At 40.1% G+C, this 22,793-nt stretch overlaps 1 protein-coding gene across 1 annotated transcript in view; it reads left to right on the forward strand.

Annotated features, from left to right (window-relative positions):
* prim2 (DNA primase subunit 2) overlaps positions 1-22,793 on the forward strand; it is a 230,504-nt gene that overhangs the window by 130,415 nt on the left and 77,296 nt on the right. Inside the window, exon 7 of the mRNA XM_052024624.1 lies at positions 18,271-18,338. Within this exon, the coding sequence (XP_051880584.1) occupies positions 18,271-18,338 (68 nt within the window). The remainder of the gene's footprint in view (positions 1-18,270; positions 18,339-22,793) is intronic.

Consider the following 22,793-nt stretch of genomic DNA (forward strand, 5'->3'; position numbering starts at 1 on the left):
TATGGATCTCATAGCCATATGTGCCAGCATCATTTGGACAACATTGAGGGAGCATGAAGAATGTGCGAGGACAATGATAGAGTCATGCCATCACTGAATAATATTGAGCCTTAAAAGGATAAATTTTAAGGATCAGTTGCATAAATGCAGTTAATATTTCTTTGAATTTAGAAGGTTGAAGGCCAATCTAATCAAGGTTTGTGGGTATGTCAATGTAGTGGTTATGTTGCTGAAACTGGAATGTAAAAGTCAACATCAGCAATGATCATGAAACTATTGGTTTATAAATCTAGTTCACTAATCTTCTGTAAGAAGACCTTATCTGGTCTGTCCTCCAGCAATGTCTTCTACTCTCTAAATTAATTTTTAATTGTCTGGAAAGCTGATCAGTTATATCAAATTGTTACAAAACAAATTAATTGTTTGGCCTCTACCAGATCACTTCAAGTGACGAAGGGTATGCTGTCTATGCGCACATGCAAAATCGTCCTCAGTAACCACTGATTAAAATTGAAGGGGTTATCCCACAGCTTGCAGATTTATCACTTTCAGTCAACATTTCAGATACTTTTCTCTCCATATCTAGTTATGTCTGTTGCACTAGCAGGGCAGACCCACCAGAAGTCGTAGCACAGTAGTGTACAGCCAGAGGGAGAGGCCCTGGAGGTTCTTGCAAGGAGTCAGGTAAAACATGAGTAGACATTCATTACCATCTACTACTCTCTCCTCATTCACATTGAATAGCACTTAGAAGAAGATTTCAATATTCTTCACACAGAATTTACTCTCCACTGGAGATTTCAGTGTTCTTCACTTAGAGTGGCTTAGTGGCACTGCCATTGCCTAAGCTGCCCAGGTCTTGGAGGACATGGTGACTAGACTGTGTTTGTGGTAGGCAGTAAAGTGAAAGATTTGAGTGAAAAATCTATTGGACTTCAATTTTACCAATCTACCCTTTGCAGATGACCACCACACAATCCTTTTGGAGATGACATTTTAGCTTCACACTGACTCACACTAACATGGGATAAATTCAGGATGGGGCATCCATGTAGGGCATTGTTGATTTGTACTTCACCACATTCTGTAACCTCTTAGCTTAGTATATCCCTTGTTCTACAGTTACTGAGCATTCCAGGAACTATCCCTGGGTCACTGAGGAGTATAGAATCTCAACTACAGCAGTTGCACCAGTAATGAGATGCCAACTTGAAGTTACGTCCTAGCGTTTCAGGCTTAATAGTGAAAGCTCCATGCTGTAGACACAGCTAGGCGATTCAACAACCATCAGATCAAATTAAAGTTCTGTAGTCAGTTATCAAAGAATGGTCAGAGCATGGAAAAGACCCTTTGGCCAGTTGAGTCCACACTGGGTCCGTACAAGAGTAATCCAGCTAGTCCTATTTCCCTGCCCTTTACTCATAGCCCTGCAAGTTCTTTCCTTTTGGATACGTACACGGTTCCCTTTTAAACATTAGTGTTGAATCTGCCCCACCACTGAACCCAGGAGTGTATTCAGATCTTCAATACTCTCTGCATAGAAGAAAAAAAATTTTCTTGTGTCACTTTTGGTTCTTTTTGTCAGTGTTCCCCTATTTTTTGGCCCTTCTGCCAATAAGAACAGTCACTTTAAAATGCTCTGTTTGTACCCTTCATGATTTCCTTGCAACCCCTTCTATTCCATGGTGAACTATTCCAGTTTCTCCAGTCTATCCAGAAAAATAAAATTCCTCATCCCTGAAATCATTTAGTAAATCACCTGCAGTATATCTAAAGCCTTTATCTCTTTCTCAAAATATGGTCCCAGAATCGAACACAATACTTTTAGTTGTGGCAGAACCAGTGTTCAATAAAGTTTAATTGTTTTGGTAATCTATGCCTCCATTTATAAAATCCAGCTCCCTGTATGTTGCATTAACCACTTTTACAATCTGCCTTGCCACTATGGATATATACTTCACAAATCTTTCATTTGTTCAATTACTGCTTTTAGAATTATCTTGTAGTTTATAACCACACAGAAGGATGCCATTCAGTCAGTGCCAACTCCCAGGAGAGCAGTCCCACTAGTCACATTACCCCTCTTATTTTCCTGTACCCCTGCAACTTGTTCTGTCTCACACATGCCCATGAATTCCCCTTTAATTCCTGTTTGACATTAACTGCATTAAAGGGTATTTTACAGTAGCCAATTTACCTACCAGTCTGTCATTGAGACATGGGAGGAAATTGAAGCACCTGGAGGAAACCTACATGGTCACGTAGAGTATCTACCAGTGGCACAGACAGCATCGAACCTGAGTCCCTGAAGCCGTGAGGCAACAGCAGTAGTGCCACTGTGCTGCCCACTTTAATTTCATCTTGCCTTTCAAGTACCTCCTTTTTATTGATTTTTTTTAAGCCTATGCGCATTTTCCTTTTCTGAGACTCCAACAAAATCATTTTCCTTGATAAAAAGTGATGTAATTTACTCATAGCATGTTATTCATGCCCTCTGCCCCAATGTGTAGGCTTCCTTTTTGATCCTTGATTGTTGTTGCCTCTTGCAACCCATCTCCTATTCATGTGTCAATAAAATACTTTTGGCTTCTCTCTTATGTTTACCTGCTCCAATTGTATTGATTTGCTCTTTTATGTCCTTTTTTTTTTACATCCCCTTTTAATTTTCTATAATCATCCTGGTTCTTAATTGTGTAAACAATTTTATATCTGTCATGCACTTTTTTCCTTCTCTATTTTACTCAATCTTTTTGGTCATTCAGGGAGCTCTGACTGTAATTTCCCTACCTGTCTCTCTCCGTGGAAATATACATAGCCTAAAGCAGAAACAATTCCATCCTGAAGGATCCCCATTGTTCAATTACAGTTTTGCTTGCCAAGCCTTGATTCCATTTTACCCGGACTGGATCAGTTGTTATCTCATTGAAGCTGAATCCAGTCGACTATTTTAATCTTCAAATGGTCTACATCCTTCTACATTATTATTGTAAGCCATACAAAATGATGATTGTTGGTTTTTAGGTGTTTTCCCACTGATACTCGTTCCACTTGGCCTGGCTCATTTCGCAGAACCAAGTCCAACAGTGCTGCTTTTCTCTTCTGACCAGAAATGTACTGATCAAGAAAATTCTCCTGAGCACACTTCAGAAACTCCTCCCACTCTTTGGCTCTTGCATTATTGCTATTTCAGTTTGTATTTGAATATTGAAATCACTCATTATCATCACTCTGTGGTAATTTCCCTGCAAATTTGCTTTCAATATCTTTTCCACCAGTTGGCAGCCTATGCAATGGATCCTCTGTAATCGCTCTAGTGTTTCTTTACTCTTAACAATGTGGGTTCAGTCTTTGATTTTCCAGGACATCCTTCTCCACATTTGCAATATTCTTCTTAATCAGTACTGCCACTCCACCTCCTTCCCTCCCTATTCTTCCTCAACACCTTGTACCCAGGAATATTGAAAACCTATTCTTTAACCTTACTTTAAATCAGGTCTCTGTTATTGTCACAATATTGTAATCTTGTGCACTTAGTTGTACCTGCAGCTCACTGGCTTTGTTTAATAGGGTTCTTGCATTTACGTAAACCTATCATAGACCTTCTTTACTCTCTCAGTTGGGCCTAAGTTTTTTCTTCTTGTTTTGATGCTATTTTTCTCTCGCAATCCTTCCTGCATTAATTTTTTTTTCTTTTCAGTGTTACCTTCCTGTGTGGTTCTCCAGCCACTATTAACAAACCTTCCTGCAAGGATATTGGTCACAGATCTAGAAGTGCAATTTGTATGGCCACTTTTGAACCCATCTCTCCACAACTGTTCAGAATGCCCCAGGAATCTAAAGTCTTCAGCCAGCCATTAATCTGTGCTGTCCCTCAATTCTGTTCTCACAAGTATGGGGCACATGAATTAATCTGGAGATTAATCCCTAAATCCTTAAAATCTGCCTGCAGGAGTTATCCCCTTTTCTCCCTGTTTCATTGGTACCAATATGTGCCATGACTCCTGGGTCTGTAGTGGTTCAGTACAGAGCATTCTTGAGGGGCAGGGTAAACAGCCAGGGATCAGTCGGGTGATTTACCTTGTTGGAATCACATTTGCAGTTACAGAAATGGCTGGATAGTGTCCTCTCCTATAGAATCCCTCTATAACTATTATATTCTTTCTCCCCTCTCCCTGCACAGTTAAACTACCCATTTGTGCTGTGGCTGTACTCCTGGGGAAATCTCTTTCCTCCATCAGTACTGATTAGAAATCAAGATGCTTGCGGGGGGGTGGCGTTCTCCTGAACCAACCACTTACTTTTTATCTGACTATATTCCAATCACCCATTCCCTGTCTGCTTGCACATGCGTCAACGGTGGGTGACTGCCACCTGAAGAATACTATCCACAAAACACTCAGCTTCATGAACGGGCAATGGTGACACCAGCTGTTTCTGAAGCTCCAAAACCTGAAGCTCAGGCTCCTTCAGCCGATGATAATTCCTGCACCTGTTGCAATCAGTTACATAGGAAGAACCCTATGACTCTATACAGGATGTGCATTTCATGGGTCTGAGCTATCCTGCCATGCCTCTGTTTATCTTATTCACTCAATTAATAGGTAAAGAATGTATTTAAAGTACCATGACTGTAAAATTGCCTGCTGTTTTACTTACACAGGATGAAATTTTAAATATCTCTGGTTCTTTGTTTAAACTGAATCTTCTAAACTCACTAAGATTCCATTTCTTGCAGTTCTTTTACTCACTCGGCCTTTGTTTCTATTATTAATAGTGGTCAACATTTCGTTAACAACGTGAGGCTGATACTTCATGAACATCCCATTTCTCAATGATGAAGTTCAATGTGTAGGTGCTGAAGTTGAAACTGAATGATCTAATTGTGTTCAATGGGAAGGACTGGAATGGATGATCCATTTCCACATCCTTCTGGGATCTCCATCATCCTGAAGCCAGTGTTTGGCCAATCCCAATATCAAGCAATGGCTGAGAGCACAGCATGTGTCAAAACCAATAGGACTGGCAGCATAGATTAATTTACTTCAGGAGGTCAGTGGAATGAGAGAGGATAAGATGAGACCAGAGAAAGAATGAGTGAATGAACAGTCACTCTCCAATGTTGAAGGAGGAAAAGAGCAAGAAAAATCTGTGAGAAACAGTGATGAGTCATTTGTTCAGCCATGTTACTTCTGACTTCTAGAATTTTCTGGAAATGTCTTTACGTAGAACATTACAGCACAGTGCAGGCCCTTCTGCCCACGATGTTGTGCCAACCTTTTAACCTACTCTAAGATCAATCTAACCATTCCCTCCCACATACCCCTCCATTTTTCTATCATCCATGTGCCTATCTGAGAGTCTCTTAAATGTCCCAATGTATCTGCCCCTCCCAGCACCCCTGGCAGCGTGTTCCACGCACCCACCACTCTCTGTGTTTAAAAAAAACCCTGGCTGTCCAGTCGATCTATGCCTCTTATCATCTTGTATTGGTTTATTATTGTCCCTTATACTGAGGTACAGTGTAAAGCTTGTCTTACAAACTGATCGTACAGGTCAATTCATTACACAGTGCAGTTACATTGAGTTAGTACAAAGTGCGTTGATGTAGTACAAGTAAAAACAGTAACAGTACAGAGTAAAGTGTCACAGTTACAGAGAAAGTGCAGTGCAATAAAGTGCAAGGTCACAACAAGTGACGTGAGGTCATAGTCCATCTCATTGTATAAGGGAACCTCTTATCAGGTCACCTCTCATCCTCCTTTGCTCCAAAGAGAAAAGCCCAGGGTCGCTCAACCTTTCCTCATAAGACTTGCTCTCCAATCCAGGCAGCATCCTGGTAAATCTCCTCTGCACCCTCTCGAAAGCTTCCACATCCTTCCTATAATGAGGCAACCAGAACTGAATGCAATATTCTAAGTGTGGTCTAACCAGGGGTTTTGTAGAGCTGCAACATTACCTCGCGGTTCTTGAACTCAATCCTCTGACTAATGAAGCCAACACACCTTGTTAACAAGAGTGCCTTGTTTTTTTAAAATGCTTTTATTTGGATATGCCTGGACCTGTACTCTTCAGTGAAGTTCAACAAACAAGTGTAATTGCAGATTCACTTAGTGTTTCTGGCACTCTGCTTTACAAATTTTTTGTCACAATTGACTACATTTCCTTCATCCAGGCTCGTACTCCTGTGCAGTTCTGAGCAAATGCTGTACTGTAGGGGGGCAGTGTGAATGAAATTCAAAGCAAGGTTGAGTGAGCACTATTTTGAAGAAGAGCAGGAAACTTTTCTTGATATTTATCTCTCAACCAACAATGCAAAAATGGAATTTTGCTATGTGGCAATTTCCTTACTTTGCAGCAGTGACTGCACTCTTGAAAGCACTTGCTGGGTTGCAAACTACTTTGGGATATCAAAGATTGGGAAAGATACTACATAAGTGCAAGTTATATTTCCTTTTACACAGCCACTATGCACTTTCAAAATAATCTATTCATTGTAAAGTGCTGTAGCCATGCTAAGGGAATGAATGAAATTTCTGTCTTTGGTGTTCACCTCTCTAGCTGTAAAATGCTTGGAGACTCCTTTATGTAAGGTGAACTATATAAATGATAGTCACTATTGTTGGAAATAGATTGAAATCAGCAAGGTAGTGAAGTGTTCTTTCATCTCCCATACTTGCATTGAATCCATCTGAAGCTGATGAAAATTGTCTCTCTTCTCCCATCAGTCATTAGGTTCCTACTAGAAATTAGTTCATCCAATCTCAGTTCCCTTTTTTATGGACAAAATTGGAAAACTTGTGTTAAAATATTCTTCAGTAGGTAAAACTAGCTTGTACCGGAAATGGTAAGAGTTCACGTTAATGCAGACGTGATACATTTCTTTGATGAGGGATAAGGTAAAGTTGGCTTCAAAGCAAGGGTAGCTTCAAATATTACTTGAATTGTGAGTACTTAATTAAATAAATACCAACAATTCTTCAGTATTGATAAGTTTCATGAACGTCATAAACAAAAGCCACAATGTTTTTAGTAGTAAAGTATAAACTGTTAGATGACAGGTATTTAAAGTAACAAATTCTACTTGTATGGTACCCTTAACATAGCAAAATACTCTCATGACTCTTCAGAAAAGCAGCATCAAGGAAATTTTGCTGACAAGCCCTTGAGTGGATAGGGCAAGTGACAGGGCATCTCCTCATAGACAAGGAGATGGTCCCAAGAAGTGTCTTAAAGGAAGAAAAACAAGAGAATTAGAAAAACAAGAGGTTAGCAAGAGAATTCCAGAGCTTTGGATGTTCAGAGTGACTCGTCAGGATTAAAGTGATTAAATTTGGGTGTTATCTTTGGCTAGAATTGGAGGAGAAAGTGTCTCAGAGGGGTATAGAACGGGGGACATTACAGAGAAAGGAAGGTGCAGAGATCTGGCACGGTTGTTAAATTACCAGAGCAGTAATCCCGATTCCTGAGTTCAAATTTCATGACAGCTGTGGAATTTAAATTCAGTTAATATTCTGGAATTTGGGGGAAAAAAAGCAACATCTTGGCAGAGATTGTTACGGAACCACTGGATTGCCATAAAAAACCCATCTGGTTCACCTTTGTCCTTTCAAGGGTCAAATCTGTCATCCTTGCCCATTCTGGTCTACATGTGAGTCCATGTGGTCCTCCCCATGTGGTTGACTACCCTCTGAAATGGCCAGTTTATCACCTCTACCTTCTTAAGGGACAGGTAGAGATGGGCAATAAGTGCTGGCCTTGGCAGATAAGCCTGGATCCCAAGAAAATAATAAATAGTTTTGTTTTTGAAAAAAGTGATGTGTTAATGGGATTTGCTGTGCATTGGGACGTGGGTACAGAAAGTAGAATGGGGAAGGGTGTTCAAGAATGTGTTGCGATGGTTATGTCTGAGGTGACAAAGCCCTGATGGATTTCAGCAAGGGATGAAGCCTGATATTACAGAGTTGAGAATAGATGGTCTTGGTGATGGCATCTGTCAGTGAAATATGGCACTATGGCTGTGAACCATAAGGTCACATTTCAATAACTGCCAGAGAGATGGAGTGGATATCTAGGGAACAAACTCTGTGATGGGAAGCAAAGGTGATAGCTTTGGCCTTCTTGATACTTGTTGGATAAAAGTTTCTTGTTCATACACTTCTGGATGTCGGGTACTATGTGACCACTCATGGACAATACAGGTGTCGAGAGAGATGAGGGGGAGGGAGAGCTGAGTACCATCAGCCTACATGTGGAAACTGAAGCTATGTTTTTGGATGATGTTGCAGGAAAATGTATGAGGTGGCCATGTGTATAGATACTTTGGAAAAACTAGTGATAGTTTAGACATAGAAGAATTTTTACTGGTGATCCTCTGGCAGTGACTGGCTGGGGAAGTAAAATCAGGTGAGGGTGATGGTAGAGAGTGTTGAAGGAGGATGCTATGAGAAACTGTGCCAGTCAAGTATTGAAGGATAAGGGAGAACAAATTACCTTTGGCACAATCTCATGGAATTTCATCGGTGATTTTGATCACTAATATTTTGGTATTGTGTAAGATGCCATGCAGAAACTTAGTTACAGTAAAGCATGGATCCTGTGTAAAATGGGATTGGATTTCAGAGGCAGCAATATACATGGGTCATTTAAGTTTTAATAGCTATTGTTTCTGAAGAATTATTATGTAAATTACATTAATGAATGTGGTATATAGATTCAGTTGATATATTTACTCTGTTTCATTTATTAGACCAAAGGTCAAATTAATTAACCCCCAAGGAGAAGACCTTAATTTTGATCAGTACAGTATAATTACTTTCTGTAATCATATAATACTTTAGATTGCAGCATTGTAAAGCACAGCAGTCAGATTGTTGGTCTGCCTTGCTACTTTTATCACATAACCTTGCAATTTTTTTTTCCATTTCGAGTATATACCAGATTCCCTTTTGAAAGTTATTACAGAATCTGATGCCATTCTCCTGTCAGGCAGAGCATTCCAGATGATAACTTGCTCCTCTTGATTCTTGGCCAAATATCTTAAATCTAGCTCTGCTACTGATCCCCTGGCAGTGGAAATAACCCATCACAATTTTGAACAGCACTTGTATAAAAAACTGTCTCACCTTCACTGCTCAAACAGAATAATCCCAGCTTCTCTAACGTAATATTATATAGGTGATATAAATTTGATAATTTGTCTTCAAAAATCAAAAGCCTTGTAGTGATTGCATTGATGTACGTTCTATATTAATGGATTGTCTTTAAGCAATTGAAATTTAATCAGTCAAAATGATGATCTTCATTTTAAATAATATTGTTTTTCACTTCAGGGTTTTAGTTTATAAGAGTGGTAATTTTTCTTGCTATCAAATGTATTTTTTATAATTTGCCCCTCTTCAGGAATTAAGTGCATAATATGAGGTGCTTGAATGCAGTATTTGAGGGTGTCTTATATAGTTGGATTTGCTGTTACATTCATTTTTAAAATCCCATGGCAGATTTTGGGAAAACAAAAATCAAGCGAGTGTCCCAGTGCTCCAGCCAATATTTTTTTTCATCCAACACCCCCGACTCGGATAAATTAGCATAATATTTCAATTACAGTTTGTGAGACTTATCTATGCACCAGTTAGCTGTCATTGGGGCTGGCACGGTAGTGTAGCAGTTAGCGTAACGCTATTACAGCGCCAGTGACCTGGGTTCAATTCCGGCCTTTGTTTGTAAGGAGTTTGTACGTTCTCCCCATGACTGCGGGGGTTTCCTCCGGGTGCTCTGGTTTTCTCCCGCATTCCAAAGACATACGGGTTAGGAAGTTGTGGGCATGCTATGTTGGCACTGGAAGTGTGGCGACACTTGCGGGCTGTCGCCAGAACACTCTACTCAAAAGGTGCATTCCACTGTGTCTTTCAATGTACATGCGACTGATAAAGATATCTTATATTTGCTCTCATTGTAACAGTGAGTATGCTTAAGGTTTTTTTTCAAAATACAATACCGTTGGACTACTTGAGGCTGTAAAAGGATCTATATAAATGTATTTTCTTTGCCCATGATACTTCAGAAATTTCAACCTGAAAAGTGTGTTCTATGCACCAAAGACAAATTACACAAACTCTTGTATCTTTGTATGTTTATAGATTCACTTTACACTTAAGAACAGATGTGCTTAGTGCTGTTTTGGGACAGATTTGCATGTATTGTCAAAACTGAAAAGCTCATGTAAACTTGGATGATGCCGTTCTCATAATTACTGTATTTTATTATATAAATGGAACTTTCATAATTTCAGAACTAAATGTTTGTATTGCATGAATTCCCATGGGTTTGCTGAATTACAGTTAACTATTAAATCTTTGACAGAAGTATTAAAATGTACAGTTAGTGAGAAATAATTTAACATAGTTTACTTATAAATCCTTTTTATTATGTTCAGTTAATTTTCTTTTACTTACCTCTTGCTCATTTTTCCACTTACTACCTCTCCCTTCAGTATGTTTAATGGAGGAGAAATTACCTTTTTCTCATTTTATTTTTAATTTTTTTTACTGAAATTATTTACTACAATGTTGCATTTTCCATCTGTCCATGTTTTATCTCCTCATTTTATATTAAGTGATTTTTTCATTGTAAATTTCATCAACTTAAACTATCATGATTTTTTTTTACTCAAGTTACAATATTCAACAACTATGTTCCTAACTAGGAGCTGTTCTCCCTCGTTTCATGTGCTGCCAAAGTAACCAACAATTTAATCAGTCTATCGCTCACTTTGTTTTGTGGGATCATGCTGACCATATTGGCTACCCCATTTCCAGTGTTGTAACAGTGACTACACCAGTATGGCATTGGTTGTAAAGCAGTTTATCATGAACTGAGGTTTTGATTGACATTATTTATGGCAAAAACTGTTTAAGTACAAGAAACAAACAACAGCAAAATGCAATAACTCTTCTTGACCATCTCAAATAAATGTGTTGCAGCAGATATGAAAGGACTCTGAACTGGATAGTATTCAATATACCAAGTCCTTTTGCACCTTAAAATAGTTCAGTTTTCAAAGTATGTGCAGTTGGAATAGCATGACTGATGGGTCGTTACTGGCTTCGTTTTTGTTCTTTCTTGTATCCAGGACTTGAATGCTTTAGGCTGACTGTGATCCTGCTGATATTGCATGTTTGTATTACTCTGATGTACTGTCCCTTCAGGTAAAGAATATTTGAATCTCCTCAGCATACACTCTCTTTACAGGTTTATGGGATTTGAATTGAAACACCCTGCAATGTCCCTGCTTGTATCAGGGTTTGGAATCATTGGTGCAGTCACTATTAGTACATACAGTGACTCTTTAAAATAAGGGTGATTTCAAAAATGCGTAGCCCAATCCCTTAAATGTTCATAATTTACACGTTTCACTGTAAAGGCAAACACTTCTCTTTAACTTTAGATTTCACTGTTTTTGTTTTTGGAGAGAGCAAGAGGAAGTTGGTTTCGCCATGAAGAATGACTGACTAATGCAAGCTGTACCCATATGCAGTTTGAATATTGTCAATTGTTTTCCACACTAGCAAGTCCTCTTTCTCCACATCTTATGAACTATTGTTTGTTCAAGGGATTAAAATTTCCCAGATGGATTTGCTCAGCAATAGCAATAGTAGATTTTTGGAATTGTCAAGTAGCAACATGTTCTGTTTATAAGATCCATACCAACAACTATCCACAGTGGACATGCAGTACTTACTACTACTTTTATGCAGCATTCAAAATGTGCAGTATTAGAAGAAAAATTGACCAGACTTTGCATTTCACTGAAATCACAGATATTGGATGGTTTGAGTGCTGAATGTGGAATATCTTTCTAACTCAATTTGTGGATTATATAGAATTTTCTCAGAAGTTGAAAAGATCTCAGTTAAATGAGACCTGGGTGATATACAGATCTGACTGCTCTGGCACCAAACTCCAACTTGAACCTCCTCACTCAGAGTGAAGGCAAAGCAGGACAAGTATATCGTGTAATTTCCACACGAAAGCATTCACATTACTCTTGCACGAGAATAAATTTGTTCAGAATTTTTGTTATTGTTGAACCATGGTTATCCAAAATAAACTGGGAAGAGCTAGCTACTTCAATGGCACAAAATTTCCAAGAGGGAGCCTGGCTCAAGGAAAACCGGCTTGTACTCCATGCCAAAGTGAGGGAGCATAGAAAAGGAGAGGAACTATGGCCTCCCGGCAGTTCTTTCTTCTACACAGTTAAATTTAATCTGTCAAGTTACTGCCCAATCAATCTACTCTCAATCATCAGCAAGGTGATGGAAGGTGCAAACAACAGTGCCATGAAATGGTACTTGCTCAATAATCTGCTCCTTGATGCTGAGCTTGTATTTTGTCAGGACCACTCTGCTCCAGATCCCTCAACAGCCTTGGTTCAAACATGGACCAGAGAGTTGAATTCCAGGAGTGAGAGTAACTGTTCTTGACAGCACAGTAGCTGAGTATGGCATCAAGGAGCCGTGGTAAAATTGAAATCAATGGACGTCAAAGGGAAAACACTCCAATGTTCGGAGTCATACCTAGTACAAGGGAAGGTGGTTGTGGATGTCGGAGGTCAGTCATCCCAGCTCTAACATATCACCGCAGGTGTTTCTAAGGGCATTGTCCGAGTCCCAACCGTCTGCTGCTGCTTCATCAATGACCTTCCTTCTATAATAAAGTCAGAAGTGTGGATATTCACTGATGATCTCGGTGTTCAATTCATTTACGACTCATGTAGGTAATACTAGGCAACGTTCAGACATGGGCTGGTAAGCAACAAGTAACATATCAGGCGATGACCATCTACAGCAGAGTCTAACAACCCACATTGGATATTCAGTGGCACTTTGCCGAGTACCCATCATCAATAAAGTGTACTGTCTACAAAATGCACTTCGGTTCTTCGCCTAGGCTACTTGGACAGCACCTGCGACCTCTTTCACCAAGAAGGGAAAGAAATTCAAGCTCATGGGAACACCATGACCTGCAGATTTCTCTCCAAGTTACGTGCCATAAAATTTGAAGAAAATATCGCTGGTTCTCCTTGACTGTGTCTAAATCCTGGAACTCTCTGCCCAACAGTGCTTTGGGACTTTCTTCGCCAAAGGACTGTAGCAGTTCAAGAAGATGGCTGTTCAACACCTTTTCAAAGGCAATAATGCATGCACAATAAATGCTGGTTCATGAAAATTTAATAAATAGATTATCTTCCAATTGAGCAATTGCTGTACAGTTGACAATTGTTAAACAATGGAGGGAGAACCATGTGTGTGATAGATGACGTGGAAGATGGCTGGACCCGTGAACTGACTCAGTAATTCTCTCAAAATCTATATGTTATCCAAATCATGAAATGATCTCTATTTTAAGACTTTGGCAAAATAAAGTGTACTATGAAGGCTTTGGAAATTTTATTTGCTTTATTTAGTTGCACTGTATGGACAGAGACCACTTTGAACTCGTTCTCCTCTCTCCAGATGTTGAGAAAGGGCTTCTTGGTGAGATGGAAGTTTTTAATGGGAGGCATCTCTACTTTTAACAACAAATATTTAAATAGTGAGTCAAGTAATGCTGACATATTCCATGGCCTCTATTTTATGACCAAATGTTTGAACAACTGGATAAATTTGCTGTTGACCGTAGTAGAAATTATTAGATCCAGTGCAAGAGGCAAAACAATTCTGCTGCTACATGCCAGGATATTTTTTGGTAATAAAATTAGCAACTAAATGGAATAGTACATGAATATATTCTCCAATTTGTTTATTAATCTCTCTTCCTTCCCCCCCACCCCCGCTACCTAGTAATTCTTCAGTCACTGAGGCATGCATATCATTCAGTTCATTTCCACTTGATCATGTCAGGAAGGTGTGCCGAGATACAAGCTACAATCTTGCTTTTCTCTCTCCACAGAAAACTGTCATCTAAATGCAAATGAGATGTCCCTGGAATGACTGGTCTCCTGTGCATTATTGCTGCTACTTAAGAGGGGAAAGGTTGCATTTGACTGTGCAATTTTTTTACATACAAGGTTGAAAAATTGGTTAGTTTATAAATCAGTGTGATTCAAAGTTTTATGAAATACTGGATTGATACACAAGCTTATTCTACTAGATTTTCCAATCTCTGTTTGTAATTCTGTATGTGAGAGAATTGATTAAATTGTCTGTTTTGGACATTGACCAAATTATTGAAATACGTAGTTTGAGGTCTCCCAGTACTTTCAATTTTTAATTCTGATTTCTATCATTTCCTATTATTTACTTTATGGACCTTTTTTTTGGAATTGCTACCTAGTGCACTAGACTGTTTCCCACTCAGGTTCCCACAATACCCACTGAAGTCCAGGACTGCAGCCTTCAGATCAGGTGACCCTGACCTTTACAAGAAATCGAGATATGACCTCTGTAAAGCTATCAGGGACGCTAAGAGACAATATCAGTCCAAAATCGAGTCCCAGACCAGCTGTCAGTTGTGGCAGGGCTTGCATGCTTATAACGGGCTACAAAACGAAGTCGGGCAGCATCGGCAACATCCATTCCCGATGAGCTTAGCACATTCTATGCACGTTTTGAACAGGAAGGGATTGGGATGTGACCACCTACCCCGACAGCCTCCAGTGCACTTGAACGCACAGTCGCCATTGCGGACATACAAGAGTAAATCCGTGGTGAGCAACTGGCCCGGATGGTGTCCCTGGCTGTGTCCTTAGATCCTGCACAGGTCATCTGGTGGGGGTATTTGCAGACATTTTTAACCCCTCTCTGCTTCAATCTGAGGTTCTTACCTGCTTTAAGAAGACCACTATCATCCCTATATCTAAGAAAAACAAGGTTATGCGCCTTAATGACCAGGTGGCTCTGACCTCCATCATCATAAAGTGCTTCGAGAGGCTGGTCATGGCACGAATCAACCTTAGTCTCCCAGGCGACCCCGACACACTGTAATCCACCTACCGCCGAAACAAGTCTATGGCGGGCGCCATCTCCCTGGCCCTACACTCCTCTCTGGAGCATCTGGACAGTAAAGGCACCCACGTTAGACTATTGCTTATTGACGGCAGCTCTGCCTTCAATACTAAAATTCCAAGCAAACTCCTCTCCAAACTCCCAGATTTGAGGTTCAACACCTCCCTTTGCAACTGGATCCTCAACTTCTTGACCAACAGACCACAATCAGTAAGGATAGGCAGCAACACCGTCGTCACGATTGTTCTCAATGCTGGTGCCCCACAAGGCTGCATCCTCAGTCCCCTGCTCTACTCCCCATATACTCATGATTACGTGGCCAGATTCTGTTCTAACTCCATCTACAAGTATGCAGATGATAAGACCATAGTGGGCTGTATCTCAAATAACGACATGTTGGAATACAGGAAGGAGATAGAGAGTCTAGTGACATGGTGTTATGACAACAACCTTTCCTTCAATGTCAGCAAAACAAAAGAGCTGATCATTGACTTCAGGAAGGGGAGCAGTGTACATGCTCATGTCCACATCAGTGGTGCTGAGGTTGAGAGCTTCATGTTCCTAGGAGTGAACATCACCAATAGCCTGTCCTGGTCGAACCACGTGGATGCCACAGCCAAGAAAGCTCACCAGCGCCTCTACTTCCTCAGGAGACTAAAGAAATTTGGCATGTCCCCTTTGACACTCACCAACTTTTATCGATGCATCATAGCATCCTATCTGGATGCATCATAGCTTGGTATGGCAACTGCTCTGCCCAGTACCACAAGAAACTGCAGAGAGTTGTGGACACAGCCCAGCACATCACTGAATCCAGCCTCTCCTCCATGGACTCCGTCTGTACCTCTTGCTGCATTGGTGAAGCAGCCAGCATAATCAAAGACCCAACCATTCTTTCTTCTCTCCTCTCCCATTAGGCAGAAGATACAGGTCCTTGAGGGCACGTACCACCAGGCTCAAGGACAGCTTCTATCCTACTGTGATAAGACTAATGAACGATCCGCTAGTACGATAAGATGGACTCTTGACCTCGCAATCTACCTTGTTTGACCTTGCACCTTATTGTCTACCTGCACTGCACTTCCTCTGTAGCTGTGACACTTCACTCTGTATTCTGTTATTGTTTTTGCTCTGTACTACATTAACGCACTCTATTCTAACTCAATGTATGCACTGTGTAATGAATTAATCTGTACGAATGGTATACAAGACAAGTTTTTCACTGTACCTCGGTACCAGTGACAATAATAAACCAATACCAATATTGTCTACCTGCACTGCACTTTCTCTGTAACTGTAGCACTCTGTTATTATTTTACCTTGTACTACCTCAATGCACTATTGTTATGAATTGATCTGTATGAACGGTATGCAAGACAAGTTTTTCAGTGTACCTTGGTACATGTGACCATATTAAACCAATTTCCAATGTGACACAGCCTGGCTACTTACCACATCAATGATCACATGCTCACTCCCTTCAACGACAATGTGTGAAGTTGTACTGTTAAGGACAATGTCCTCACTACATCACTTTTAATATTTTTTTTACATTGTTCCTCAGTATTGTTTGCAAAGATCAGGCCTTCAAATGTTGTACAGGTCTTCCTCAACTAACAAACACCTGACTTTTGTACATCCCTCACATATGAACAAGCATCTGGGAGAACTGCGGGATGGATTTGCTGCCTGCTACGGGGCTGCAGCTGACTGTTCTTGATGCTAGCTGGAATTTTGCTGCATCGAACCTCAGAACAATACATTCTAGTTAACACATTGATGTCCATTTTGCGAATCCTATCTAGAGACATGCCATCCAGTGTCTTTTTTAAAACCATCAATAGCATTTAAAACCTCATCTGCAGTAAAATCTTTTAAAAGAATATCATTTATTAGCCTGAGATGGGCTTGGGCTAAATTTGTTAATAATAGCTTTATTATATTAAGAATGGCAAAATGAGATTTAAAATGCTTCACCAGACTATCTATTCCTATGGGGCATCATCTGGCATGTGGGAACTTTGTTTGTGGCAGCATTTCAGACTTGAACTGCTTGGGTTATAAACGGTTCTCAGGAATGGAAGCCTGCCGTAAACGTGGGGAGCACCTGTAATCTGAAAAGGGTTAGAGAGCTGATGGATTGATCTGCAATGTTGCAACATTAGCTTCACCAAGAAACTAGGGTCAGTGGTTGGGCAGAGAGATTTAGGGGTCCAAGTACAAAAATCATTCTGCTCTTTTTTAAAAATCCTATCTGATATCTCCCCTAAACTTTCCTCCACTCACCTTAAAGGGATGTCCTCTGGTATTGGCCATTGCCGCCCTGAGGGAAAAGGTGCTGACTGTCTACTCTATTTATAACTCTCATAACATTATACACTTCTACCAAGATGCCTCTCATCCTCCTTCGCTCTAAAGAGAAAAGCCCTAGCTCGCTCAACCTATGCTCATAAAACATGCTCTCTAATCCAGGCAGCATCCTGGTAAATCTTCTCTGCACCCTCTCAAAAGCTTCCACATCTTTCCTATAATGAGGCAACCAGAACTGAACACACTACTCCAAGTGTGGTCTAACCAGAGTTTTATCGAGCTGCAACATTACCTCACGGCTCTTGAACTCAATCCCTTGATTAATGAAGGCCAGCACAACTTACGCCTTCTTAACCATGCTATCAACTTGCACAGCAACTTTGATTATAACTTTGATTATGACTAAATTTGCATTTCCTTGATTATAAGTATTTAAGGGGTGATTTAATTGAAATGATTAAAGAATTTATTTCCTTCAGAGGGGAAGTCCAGAACAAGGTGGCATAACCTTGAAATTAGAGCTAGGGTGTTCAGGGGTGAAATTAGGAGCCCTCCTTCAGAGTAAGGGTCATGGAAATCTGGAATTCTTTCTCCTGCCACCATACCTCCTACCCCAACACTTCCGAGATATGTGTGGAGTTAAGGGATTGAGTGAAAATTTCAAAGGTGAGATCAATAGACTTTTGTATTGAGGGTTGTGGAACAAGCAAGGTAAAAGAGTGAAGGTTTAGATTAGAGAAGATCTAATTAAGTGGCAGAACAGGCTAGAGGTGCTGAACTCCAGTCTGTACGTTCCTTCCTGGGTTTCTTGTGAAGATGATGTGTTTAATTTTCCAAATTTATGAATGAGATGAACAGTTAACCTGACAAGACAAATTGTGTTACGTGTACATTTCTATCGAGGATTTATTCATTTTGTCCTTTGAGGTTTCATTGGAAAATTATCTCTTTTCTGCAGTTGACATCAAGATCGCTGCCTGTTATACAGTCAGATGAGCGACTGCAACCTCTGCTGAGCCACCTCAGGTAATAATTCCTTTTACAACAATTTAAATGCAGTAAACTAAATTTAATCCTGCACTGATGAGGATCTTATGACGGTGATTTGCTGCATACAAGATCTGAGCTATAATGTCAAAATGAATGCTTTCACTGCAGGATCGCAGTATTTTTCTACTGTATTTTTAAATTGCTTTCATGAGCTTAAACTTAAATATTTATCAGATATTTTAGCAATAATGGGCATGCTGTTTGGTTCATTGATCAAATGTACCCTTTTTAAAATGACTGAAATTGTGTTGCACGAAATTCATTATTGCAGTTTGATTGTAGTACGTACTCAGAAAAATTTCACCGGTGGTGAGAACAGTGCCTGGTTACCGTGTTGTAAATTATGTCCGTAGTTGTTAATGGTTTGAGTTAACAGAAATGCTGGCACTTAACTGAAATTTAATGTTTCATGCTGCAACTGCAAAGACAACTGGATGCTGAAATGTTCCACATTTTCTGGAATTGGTATTGGGACATCCTCAGTTTGTCATTAGTAGTTTATGTTCGAACTTGATTTCAGACGAGGATAGAGTGTAAAGATAGCCCCTTTCTCCCCTACAATCATCTCCTTAAACCCATTGGCCCTCAGCTCCAAGGATTACAAGGAGCTCATGGATTTTGTCACTTAAGATTCAGACCTCTGCTGTTTCATTCCCTCACCAAGGCCCTAATAATAAACCCTTCTCTTGTTTCTTTCAGATCTCCTCTCCTGCCTTCACTCAGTCTTCTTCATATCCCACCCTTGCAAACAATTGCTCCATCTTCCTTCTCCTTTAAAGCCCTTGAATATTATTGCAATTCTCAAATCTGTGCACATTTTTCCCAGAACTCTATATGAATTTCTCTGATCAGGTTCCCCTCCCAACACTGATCTAAATAGCCAGTAACATGTATCACTAACTAATTACCTAAGTGTCTGAGGAGGTGGCAATCTACAAACGTACTAAGGCAAAGATTCAAATCTTTTATCCATGCTTCAGGGCAGGCTCAAAGTGCCCTTTCCACGTGTGCTGACAAATATAGTTTAATGATAGCTGGTTGTAACTGCAAAGTACATTCATTCAAGGCAGAAAAATGTGGTGTTGGTCAGTTGCAGTTTTGTTTTGCCAGTGGTAATAATGTACCCATTGAGCATGGGCCTGAAGCAGTGAGATGGGACAGCAGGAGGACATTGTCTATTTGTCTGTGCTTTAGCCTTGTAGTATTAGCAACCTTATATCATCTACCCCCAAAAAATTACTTCCTATTTCTGACGTCCACTACATTGTTGATTCTGCTTGGATAATTTGAATCAGAATCAGGTTTATTATCACTGACATATGTCGTGAAGATTTGCGGCAGCAGCATGAAGACATAAAAATGACTATAAGTTACAAAATTAAATAAGTAGTGCAAAAGAGGAATAATGAGGTAATGTTCATGGACCGTTCAGAAATATGATGGCAGAGGGGAAGAAGCTGTTCCTGAAACGTTGAGTGTGGGTCTTCAGGCTCCTGTACCTCCTCCCTGATGGTAGTAAGGCATGTCCCGAGTGGTGAGGGTCCTTTATGATGAATGCCACCTTTTTGAGGTACCGCCTCTTGAAGGGGAGGGTTGTGCCCTTAATGGAGCTGGCTGAGTCAACAACCCTTTGCAGCCTCTTTCAATCCTGCACATTGGAGCCTCTGTACCAGGCGGTGATGCAACCAGTCAGAATGCTCTCTGCCTTACATCTGTAGAAACTTGCAAGAGTCTCTGGTGACGTGCCAAATCTCCTCAAACTTCTCATGACATAGAGCCACTGGTGTGCCTTCTTCAGGATTGCATCAATGTGTTGGGCCCAAGATAGATCCTCTGAGATGTTGACACCCAGGAACTTGAAGTTGTTCACCCTTTCCATCGCTGACACATCGAAAACTGATGTGTGTCCTCCTGACTTCCCCTTCCTGAAGTCCACAATCAATTTCTTGGTCTTTCTGACGTTGAGTGAGAGGTGGTTGTAGTGACACCACTCACCAGCCTCTCCATCTCACACCTGTACGCCTCCTCATCGCCATGTGTGATGGCAGATTATCCATGGCACATTTTGGTCAGTTTTAAATTAAAAGAAAAACATTGTCCAATTGCCCACCATTGTCTGATTTCTAGGAATAATCAGCAATTTCTTTGCCTAATTTTGATTCGGCTCCTTGAAGAGATTTGATGTTTTTTGTTCTGATAGTTGAGTTAGCACCAATTTAACAGTCTACCCCATGTTTGCATGAGAGGTAATGTGGGTACAGGTACTGACATCAGGAAGCAAGGTGTTGTTTCTGAGCAAGTACTTATAAATGTATCTGTCTGCCTGTACATGTATTCAGGAAAAAAAATAACATATCAAGACTTAGAAGAGTAGGTGTTGGTGGGGAGGGGAGAAGAAGCATTTATAATCTTCTGTTATGTCAAAACATTGCAGGAACCAGAGAGATTCTCTCCCCAATTAGCTTCCCTAATTTATATGAATTCAAAAGCAAGAAAAATATGCCTTATTTCTGCCCATCTCTTCAGTCTTTACAGCTGATGAAATAGTTTTAAACTCTAGTCACTTTACACCCTGCAAGGACCCACAAACAACAGTGTGATGATTATGGATTATCCATTTCTGGTTATGTTAGATGAGGGATCAATATTGAAAATCACAGTGGGAATAACTCTCCCCTTCAAAATAGAGGCATGGTTTCTCTAACATCCATCTAAGAGGACAAAGCCATGGTTTAGCATCCTGTTGCAAAAGATGGCATTTCTGATGGAGTACCAAGTCAAAGTAATGATTATTGTCATATGCACAAGTACTTGTGTGCACAGGTGCAATGAGAAACTTACAGCAGCATCACGGGCACATAGCATCTGATACACAACATTCACAAGAAAAGCATAAATTAAACATAAATTATACAAGAAAGAACACAACTAGAACAAAAGGAAACAAAGTCTATTGTAGTGCAAAGTGGTCATAATGTTACTATACTGGGGCAGTGATTAGGGTTGTGCAGGTTGGTTCAAGAACAGAATGGTTAAAGGGAAGTAGCTGTTCTAGAACCTGCTGGTGTGGGACTTGAGGCTTCTGTACCTCCTCCCAATGGTGGTAAATTGGTTTATTCTTGTCACATTTACCGAGGTACAGTGAAAAACGTTGTTTTGCATGCCATCCATACGGGTTATTTCATTATAACAGTGCATTAAGGTAGTACAAGGGAAAACAATAAATGAATGAAGAATGAAATGGTACCGTTACAGAGAAAGTGCAGTGCAGGCAGACAAGAAGGTGCAAGGCCATAATGAGATAGACTATAAGGTCAAGAGTCTATCTTATTGTACTAGGGAACTGTTCAATAGTCTTATAATTGCGAGAAGATGGCTTAGCCCGGATGGTGGGGATCTTTGATGATGGATGTTGCCTTCTAGGAGGGAGGGTTGTGCCAGTGAGGTATTGGGCTGGGTCTCTGCAGCTTCTTGCATTACGTACCATTCCCGATACTGGACTGGAATGACTACTTATTTATTAACATATGGAGTGAGTACTCAGTGTTACAGAAGTTACAGAGTAGCTTGATAAGGTAAAAAAGGATTCACTAGTATTTTTTTTAAATCAGCCTGGGCTCTTTTACCTGGAAGAGAGAAAGTTAAGAAGTGACCTGAGTTCAGGCTTTCGTGCTCAATAGGGCAATCATAGGAATGCTTTCTCTTGCGTTAACTATTCAAAATTGTGGGCTGTAAATCTCCATTGCAAAAATAAAATTGGGGAAACTTCATCCAGTGAATGTCCAAAATGTCGATGGAAATTGCTGCTGAAAGGAGTAGATGAGGCAAACAAGACAGATGCATTTAAGGGGAAGGTGGATAAACACATCGGTGGGGGGAAGAGGGGGACGCGAAATACTTTGCTAAGATTAGAAGAACAGGGTGGAAGCTTACTGGTGTGGAGCACAAGTACTAACAAGGGCCTTTTGGATCGAACAGGCAGTTTCTGTGTTATATATACCATTTGTGTTGGCAGTATACATTAGGTTGAAAAAAATCTTTGTGCCACTAGAGGGAACTCTTTCTACAGCTCCTTCAGATTGCTGAGCCCAAACTCCATAATCCAACTGTGGAAGTAAAAACTGTATTCATCAAAATGTCTCTTGAAAGATTCTAATCTAAGTAGGATATCTAAGTTTAATTGAATGCATTTTGAAACCAAACTTCCTCAACTTTCATGAACACATTGGTTATTGTATCTGGTAATCCTGAGCAATGAGAATGATTATAATTGACTTCAGTGGTGTCACTATGATTCTACTCCAAATTATTTGGCGACCAGAATATCTTATACTGGTTAAATTAATTTTAAAAAATAGCTGAAATAAAATCATTAGATTCTGGAGTTAAATGGTCTGTAAGCCATCTGTTCCTGGACATGGTAATATATTT

The sequence above is a fragment of the Pristis pectinata genome, chromosome 10, assembly GCF_009764475.1.
Source record: "Pristis pectinata isolate sPriPec2 chromosome 10, sPriPec2.1.pri, whole genome shotgun sequence".
Lineage (NCBI taxonomy): Eukaryota > Metazoa > Chordata > Chondrichthyes > Rhinopristiformes > Pristidae > Pristis > Pristis pectinata.